This window comes from Panthera pardus, unplaced genomic scaffold, assembly GCF_024362965.1.
Source record: "Panthera pardus isolate Hobbes unplaced genomic scaffold, ASM2436296v1 HiC_scaffold_2, whole genome shotgun sequence".
Lineage (NCBI taxonomy): Eukaryota > Metazoa > Chordata > Mammalia > Carnivora > Felidae > Panthera > Panthera pardus.
In genome coordinates this window covers 146,470,729-146,479,957 of record NW_026526765.1, presented here as the reverse complement: position 1 = coordinate 146,479,957, position 9,229 = coordinate 146,470,729, and the positions used below count along the sequence as shown (strand labels likewise).

General features: G+C 43.7%; 1 protein-coding gene across 2 annotated transcripts in view; it reads left to right on the top strand.

Annotated features, from left to right (window-relative positions):
* Positions 1-8,190: 8,190 nt before the first annotated feature.
* YTHDC2 (YTH N6-methyladenosine RNA binding protein C2) overlaps positions 8,191-9,229 on the top strand; it is a 69,150-nt gene continuing 68,111 nt past the window's right edge. Inside the window, exon 1 of one of the 2 annotated variants that reach the window (XM_019469625.2) lies at positions 8,191-8,560. In XM_019469625.2, the coding sequence (XP_019325170.2) occupies positions 8,380-8,560 (181 nt within the window). In that variant the 5' untranslated portion in view covers positions 8,191-8,379. The remainder of the gene's footprint in view (positions 8,561-9,229) is intronic. The other variant, XM_019469624.2, reaches the window with a different exon arrangement.

The window sequence follows — 9,229 nt, the reverse complement described above, 5'->3', positions numbered from 1 at the left end:
GGTTACAAGGTATGGTAATGGTACAAAAAGAGCTACATAGATTTATGCAACAGGATAGAGTCCATAAATAAACCCACATTTATATGGTCAACTAATCAACAAAGGAAGCAAGAATATATAATGGAGAAAATAAATCTCTTCAATAAATGGTGTTGGGAAAACTGGCAGCTATATGCAAAAAAAAAAAAAAAAAGTGAACCACTTTCTTACACCATACACAAAATAAACCCCAAAGGAATTAAAGGCCTAAATATAAGATCTAAAATCATAAATCTTCATGGGAAAAAATATTTGCAAATGACATATCGGACAAAGGGCTAGTATCCAAAATCTATAAAGAGCTCACCAAACTCCACACCTGAAAAACAAATAACCCAGTGAAGAAATGGGCAGAAAACATGAATAGACACTTCTCTAAAGAAGACATCCGGATGGCCAACAGGCACATGGAAAGATGCTCAACGTTGCTCCTCATCAGGGAAATACAAATCAAAACCGCACTCAGATATCACCTCACGCCAGAGTGGCCAAAATGAACAAATCAGGAGACTATAGATGCTGGAGAGGATGTGGAGAAACGGGAACCCTCCTGCACTGTTGGTGGGAATGTAAACTGGTGCAGCCACTCTGGAAAACAGTTTGGAGGTTCCTCAAAAAAATTAAAAATAGACCTACCCTATGACCCAGCAGTAGCACTGCTAGGAATTTGCCCAAGGGATACAGGAGTACTGATGCATAGGGGCACTTGTACCCCAATGTTTATAGCAGCACTGTCAACAATAGCCAAATTATGGAAAGAGCCTAAATGTCCATCAACTGATGAATGGATAAAGAAATTGTGGTTTATATACACAATGGAGTACTACGTGGCAATGAGAAAGGATGAAATATGGCCCTTTGTAGCAACATGGATGGAACTGGAGAGTGTCATGCTAAGTGAAATAAGCCCTACAGAGAAAGACAGATACCATATGTTTTCACTCTTATGTGGATCCTGAGAAACTTAACAGAAACCCATGGGGGAGGGGAAGGGAAAAAAAAAGAGGTTAGAGTGGGAGAGAGCCAAAGCATAAGAGACTGTTAAAAACTGAGAACAAACTGAGGGTTGATGGGGGGTGGGAGGGAGGGGAGGGAGGGTGATGGGTATTGAGGAGGGCACCCTTTGGGATGAGCGCTGGGTGTTGTATGGAAACCAATTTGTCAATAAATTTCATATATTGAAAAAAAATAAAATAATAAATCTTCTAAACAATGGGGCACCTTGGTGGCTCAGTCGATTAGGCATCCGATTTTGGCTCAGGTCATGATCTCGCGGTTCGTGAGTGCTGACAGCCCAGAGCCTGGAGCCTGCTTCGGATTCTGTGTGTCTCTCTCTGCCCCTCCGCTGCTCTCTCTGTCTCTGTCTGTCTGTCTGTCTGCCTCTCTCTCTCACTCTCTCAAAAATAAATAAACACTAAAAAAAAAAACCAAAAAACTTCTAAAGGATAACATAGACAGCAATCTCTGGGGCATTGATCTTAGAAACATATTTATGAAAGGGAAAGCAAGGGAAACAAAAGCAAAATTAAATTGTCGGGACCGTGTCAAACTGAAAAGGTTTTTGCACATCAAAGGAAACCATCCATAAAATGCACAGGCAACCTACTGAATGGGAGAAAATATTTGCAAATGATGTATCTGATAAAGGGTTAATATCTAAAATATATGAAGAGCTCATACAATTCCACACCATCAAATCTCACAAGAACAAAGAAACAACCCCCCCCCCCCAAACAATATGACTAAAAAGCAGATAGAAGGGGCGCCTCGGTGGCTCAGTTCTCGTCCAATTCTTGATTTCGGCTGAGTCTGCTTTGGATTCTGTCTCTCCCTCTCTCTCTGCCTCTCCCATCTTCCCTCCCTCTCTGTCTCTCAAATTAAATAAATAAACATTAAAAAAATAAAAAAATAGACAGAGGACCTGAATAGACATTTTTCCAAAGAGACAGATGACCAACAGACACATGAAAAGATGCTTAACATCACTTATCATCAGGGAAGTGCAAAACAAAATCACAATGAGGTATCACCCCCCAGGAGTCAGAATGGCTAGAATCAAAAAGACAAGAAAAAACAAGTGTTGGTGAGGATGTGAAGAAAGGCAACTCTTGCGATTATTGGTGGGAATGTAAACTGATGCAACCTCTGTGGTAAATGATATGGAGATTCCTCAAAAACTTAAAAATATAAATACCACACAGTCCAGTAATCCCACTACTGGGCACCCAAAGAAAACAAAAACACTAATTTGAAATCCCTATATTCATTGCATCATTATTTTGAGAGAAAAATAGAGAGCGAGCAGGGGAGGGGCAGGGGGAGAGGGAGACAGAATTCCAAGCAGGCTCTAAGCTGTCAGTGCAGAGCCCAAAGTGGGGCTCGAACTCCTGAGCTGTGAGATCATGAGCTGAGATGATATCAAGAGCCAGACGTTTAACCCACTGAGCCACCCAGGCTCCCCTGAAGTATGTACTTTATATGGAACCCAATTTATTCTTTTGTGGTTTGTGCTTTTGGTGTCACATCTAAAACAAATCTTTCTCTAATCCCAGGTTGCAAAAATTTTCTCTTATGTTTTCTTCCAGAAATTTTACAGTTTTAGCTCATATTTAGATAAGGGCCTGTAATTCGTTTTGAGTTAATTTTTGTGTGTGATGTGAAGTAAGGTTTGATATTATCATTATTAAAAGAATTTCTTATAAGATTTTTTTTAATCTTTATTTTGAGATACAAAGCGTGAGCAGGGGAGAGGCAGAGAGAGAGGGAGACACAGAATCTGAAGCAGGCTCCAGGCTCTGAGCCATCAGCACAGAGCCTGACGTGGGGCTCAAACCCACGAGCAAGATCATGACATGAGCTGAAGTTGGATGCTTAACCGATTGAGCCACCCAGGTGCCCCTAAAAAATTTTTTTTAATGTCTATTTATTTTTGAGAGAGGGAGAAAGAGAGAGAGAGAGCGAGAGAGAGCACATGAGTGGGAGGAGGGGCAGAGAGAGAGGAGACACAGAATCCAAAGCAGACTCCAGGCTCTAAGCTGTTAGCATAGAGCCCGATGCGGGGCTTGAACCCGTGAACTGTGAGATCATGACTTGAGCCGAAGTTGGACACTTAACTGACTGAGCCACCCAGATGCTCCTATTATTATTATTATTATTATTTTTTATAACAATGTTTTTAAAGTAGGTTCCATGCCCTGCATGGGGTTGAACTCACACCCTGAGATCAAGAGTGACATACTGCACTGAGCCAGCTGGGTGCCCCAGGTTTGATAGTACTTTTAAATTTTTATTTGCATTTGGCCATTTAATTGTTCAAACACCATTTGTTAGAAAGGCTATCCTTTCTCCTTTGGACTGTCTTTTTTTACCTTCGTCAAAAGTCAGTTGTACAAATAAATACATGTGGGTCTGTCTCTGGACTGTATTCTGTACTGCTAATCTACTTACCTATCTTTATGTCAATACCACACTGCGTTTTTTTTTAATTTTTAAAAAATATTTTTATTTATTTTTGAGAGGGAGAGAGACAAAGCACGAGTTGGGTAGTGGCAGAGAGAGAGAGGGAGACACAGAATCTGAAGCAGGCTCCAGGCTCTGAGCTGTCAGCACAGAGCCTGATGCAGGGCTTGAACTCATAAACCACAAGATCATGACCTGAGCTGAAGTCAGATGCTTAACCAACTTAGCCACCCACGCGCCCCTTTACCATGTTGTGTTGTTAAATGTGGCTTTATAATAAGTCTTTAAATCAGGTAGTTTTAGTCCTCAAACTGTTTTTTTTTTTCTATTTCCAAGTTGTTTTGGCCATTCTAGTGCATTTCCATATGAAGCATCATATTGTTAATTTTTTAGGAAAAAAATGTGCTGGGCTTTTGAGTGGGGTTTTGTTGAATTTATAGACCAATGTGAGGAAAATTATTACCTTAACATTAGAGAGTCTTCTGGCCCCTGAACACGTGTATCTTTTCATTTATGTAATCTTTAATTTTTTTATTCCTTATCATCTTCTTTTGTAGTTTTTGGTTATTTAAATCAGTCGAATGGAATAAGATAGTTCACTTTTTTTTCCTGTACGTGCTTTGCTAGCTATTCACAGCTAATCACAGTGAAAAGTGAGGCCAACCTGAAAGTGACATATATCATTTCAATTCACTACCCATTTGCTGAAGCTAATCATATGTAAGGGGGCCAGGAAGTACAATTCTTTTTCTTTTTTTTAAGTTTATTTTTGAGGCAAGTGGAGGGGTGGAGAGAGAGGGGACAGAGGATCTGAAGTGGTCTCCGAATTGACAGTAGAGAGCCTGATGCGGGGCCTGAACCCACAAACCGTGAGATCACCACCTGAGCCGAAGTCATGACCAGTGCCGAAGTCGGATACTCAACCGATTGAGCCACCCAGGAGCCCCCAGGAAGTACAATTCTGCTACCCACTTGGAAAAGAAGCAAACCAGAAATATTTGGTGAACATCACTGATGATTATCATAACTTCCTTGGTTGTTGACCTAATAGACATTCTCCATCCCTTATTACTCGCTAAGAGAACCCTAATTTTGTCTACTCTCTTCTGGGTGACATCTGCTACAGAAAAGACCACACTTTTCATGGTAATCCCATTCATTTCTCTTTGGTGGTTATTGGATTAGCCATATTCTGGCTACAAGACAAAAGGATGTCTACTCCTGGGACTTCAGAGAAGTCTCTTAGGGACATCAGAGGGACAACTGGGTGGCTTAGTTGGTTAAGGATCTGACCTCGGCGTAGGTCATGATTTCATGGTTTGTGAGTTTGAGTCCCACACTGGGTGAGCTCGAGCCCCACTTCAGGTGAGTCCCACCTCTCTCTCTCTTTCTCTGTGCCCCTTGTGGGATTCTCTCTCTCTGCCCTCACTCACTTGCACCCTCTCTCTCTCTCAAAAAAAAAAAAAAAAAAAAAAAAAGGACATCAGAGGGGCACCTGGGTGGCTCAGTTGGTTAAGTGTTCGACTCTTGATTTCAGCCTAGGTCATGATTCATCAGATTGAGCCCTATGTTGGGCTCTGCGCTGTCAGCACAGAGCCTGCTTGGGATTCTCTCTCTCCCTGCCACTCCTGTACTCATTCTCTCTCTCCCTTTCAAAATAAATAAATAAATAAACATTAAAAAAAAAAAAAGGACATCAGGCAGTGGGCAGTTACTGTTCTTGCCCTTTATTTGGTGGTGTTATGATGTGATTACCTAGATGTGCAACCAAGAGAGGAGTGGCAAACACTCTCAGGATGGCAGAGGGGTAAGGTGGACAGTTGCTAGGTGACTGAGGGCATCATGTGCCATGTTGAAATAATCAACCCTGGAACCACCCTACCCTTAGACTTCTTGTTATATAAGGTAAGAAATGTCCTTACTTGGGTCTTTTTTTTTTTTTTTTTTTTTTTTTTTTTTTTTTTAAGAGAGAGAGGGAGAGAGTAAATGGGGCAGGGGCAGAGAGACAGGGGAATAGAAGATCTGAAGCAGGCTATGTGCTGACAGCAGACAGCCTGATGTGGGACTCGAACTCACAAACTGTGAGATCATGACCCGAGGGGAAGGCAGACACTTAACTGACTGAGCCACTCAGGCGCTCCACTTGGGGTCTTTTTTGCTTGGGTTTTCTGTCTATTGAAGTAAAAAGCATTGAACTATAACAGAATGCTAAGTCTGAGCCAGGAGCCAGGAATTACGGTAAGCACTTCATCTGCATAAAGGTAATATAATCTGATTTCATCCCGGTAATAACACTGTGACATGGGTGTTATCAGATCCATTTTATGGATGGGGAGATTAAAGCACAAGGAGGTTAAATAATTACATGAGGCTACACAATTCTAAGAGGTAAAAACAAGGATGAAACCTTTAGGTCTATTCTATGCCAAGGATAACTTGAAATCATTTGTAAATATCCTATACATTCCCTACTTTAATTTTTTCTCTGAAGCACATGTAAAAAGAATTGTGGTGTTTCACCTTCAGCACCCAGATATTTCCAGGGGTAAGGAAAAATACCAGAGAATGTAGGAGCTGGTTAACCTTATAATTTATTGCTACCTACCTTTGGGCAAGTATTTTTTATTTGAATGAACATATTCCCTATTCTTTGTAGGCACCAGGAATATAAGTATTTAGGCATTTAAAAAAGGCTTTAATTTTTTTTATTTTGAGAAAGAGAGAGAGAGAGAGCATGTGTACCAGGCTTGCAGGGTAGGGGAAGAGAGAAAGAGAGGGAGAGAGAAAATCCCAAGCAGGCTCTGTGCTGTCAGCATGGAGTCCGAAGATTTTTGGCATTTGTTTAAAAAGAAAGGAAAGAATGAAAGAATGAACACAACATTAAATCAATGCTTGATACTTACATATTATACCATATTCACAACAATCCTATAAAATGAGTATTCAATAAGATGGGAAACCTGAACTTCAGCGTAAGTAGTCAAGCCACAAAACTAATGAATGATGGAGCCAATAAATGATGGAACTAAGAAGTTTTGGAGTGAGATTGAAAACAATATGTGTCTGGCCCCATATAAAATGTTTTGTCACAGGGGCGCCTGGCTGGCTCAGTCGATGGAGTATGTGACTCCTGATCTCCCGGTTGAGAGTTTGAGCCCCACATTGGGTGTAGAGATTACTTAAAAATAAAATAATATAACAGGAATTTAAAAAAATAAGTAAAAATGTTTTATCACAGCATATCTGGTGCATCCAGATATTATCTACCATCTGAGTTTTGTCTTGGAATGAAGCTGGCCTTCATTTTCTGCTTATTCAGAACTCATTCTAGTTGCCAACCAACCAAAGAGATTAGGAGTTCAAGGATTATGAAGAAAGTTTTCAGAGGGTAGAGATGAACAATCCCAATTCCAGATTCTAAAATATGGCTAACCAATGAATATTTCTCTGCAGTTTTTAGTTGCTGATGAAACCAACAAACAAGATAACCAAGGTTCCTGCGCTTGAGCCTATATTCTAATGAAAAGAGCAAATTATAAATAAATAAAATAATTTCAAACAGTGGTGAGAGTGATAACAGATTGATGTGAGAGAGCCTGTCTAGGTAACTGAGTCCTGCCTTAAATGACAAGAAAGAGGCATCCACATGGGGTACTGGGAGGAAGATTGTCCTAAGCAGGAGGAAACTATACAAAGTGGAGAGTTCCCCTGACGGTAATGAACTTGGTGTGTACAAGGGAAAGAAAGAAAGTAGTGCATTTGAGCACTGTTAAGTGAACATGAGAGTGGTGGAGATGAGATTCCTTGGAGGTAGGGCAGAGGCCAGTTCAGGCAGGGTCCTGAGACGGTCATGGTAAAAAATTGAGGGTTTTTAGTAGTTGCAATGGAGCACTACTGGAGTGCTTTATGTAGGAGGGTTATCCTACCTGGCTTATATTTTTAAAAAGATCACTCTGGTTGCTCTCTGCAGAATGGATCATGGGAAGGCCCGAGTGGAAGCAGTTAGGGTGGCTGTGACTAGGTTTATGTTAACGGAGTTGTATACAAGCAAGTCCAAACTCTCACAATCTTTGACCTTCCAAAATAAAGGGTTCCACCTTCCTATTCCATCATCTCAACTAACACTTATAACTATCATCTAACCATGTACTTGTTTATTGTCTGTCATTCTCATTTAGGATGGTCACATAAAATACGAGCCTTCTGTTAAAACTGCATTTCAGGTAGAATAACTTATTTTTACTATAGGTGTTCCCAAATATTGCATGGGAAATTCGAATACTAAAAAAACTATTCGTCACCTGAAATGCTAACAGACTGGGCAGCCTGCATTTTTATGAGCTAAATCTGGCAACGTGACCCCCACTAGAATGTGAGTTCTATACGGGCAGGAACCACGTCTGTCCGGGCCCCAACGTACGCCTTGGGCTTAGCGTAGTGCCTGTCGGAACACGGTGGGAGCGCACACCTGCTCACGGAATGAATTAAAAAAGGATTTAAGGAAAGAATGAGTCAGTGAATAAAAGGCTGCACGAGAGCCCCTTGGTGCGGGGGACCCGTGGGTGGGCACGCGGGAAGACAGAGAAAACCGAGATTGGCCTGGTGCAGCAGGGAAGCGGACGCGCTGAGGTCACCGGCGCCTGCGGCCCCGGTGACGTCATCACGCCCGCGCTGCCGGCCTCGCCTGGGCTTCAGCGGCGCCGGCTCCTCCTCTGCTGTTGTGGTGACGGGGTAGGGGGTAGGGGTGGGGTCTCTGGTGACCCCGGCCCAGCGCAGACAGTCTGCGGAGCGGTCCAGTCCCGGCGGTGGCCTTCTGCGCCTGTCATTGACCGTCAGCCGGCAGGCCTGGCCGCTCCCCCGAGGGGAGAACTTTTCAGGGCCATGTCCAGGCCGAGCAGCGTCTCCCCGCGGCCGCCCGCGCCTGGCGGCGGGGGCGGCCCCGCTCCGTGCGGTCCTGGGGGCGGAGGCCGGGCAAAGGGGCTGAAGGACATTCGTATAGACGAGGAGGTGAAGATCGCAGTCAATATCGCTCTGGAGCGCTTCCGCTACGGGGACCAGAGAGGTGAGGTTCCTGACAGGGACCCCGCCGGCTGCCCCGCCTCCCCCAAGCCCGGGCCCACCGAGTGAAGGGGCTGCCTCAGAGGTGGGAGGGCAGACCCGGGCCGTCCCCCGTCCCGGCCCCCACGGCGGCCGGGGGCCACGCTTGGTGGCCCTCTGTGGGATGCGCGGCGTCCTGCGCGTCTGCAGGGTGAAGGCACTTGCCCGGCATTAATCAGGTGAAAAGAGTCGGGTTGCTCCTTTACAGGGGGCGTTTCTTTCCCCAGAGAGAGGCCTGTAGGCAGCCTGGGGCGGCTTAGCCACAGCTTTTAGGTATTGGTGAGCCCCTACTTTTTTTTTTTTTTTTTTTTTTTAAAGGAAATTGTGGCAGCCTTAGCGGAGGCATGTTTAAGCTACAGAAGTAGAAGAGAAGGAAATCAGGCAAATAAATGCATTGGGAACACGTAGTGCATTGTTTACATCCCGATAGCATCACCCTTAAACACTTAAAAACAATCAGACTTTGGTAGATGAAACGTTTCTCACACCTCTTAGGGTTAGAAGGCTGCTCGTCCTGGGTCACGCAGTGCAGAACGGGCAGCCGACCCGCGGTCATCAGTACAGCATATTGAGTGCCCAGTCCGGTTTGCTGGCCTAAATAGGGTACCCGTTCGTTAACCCGGAGTTTACGGTC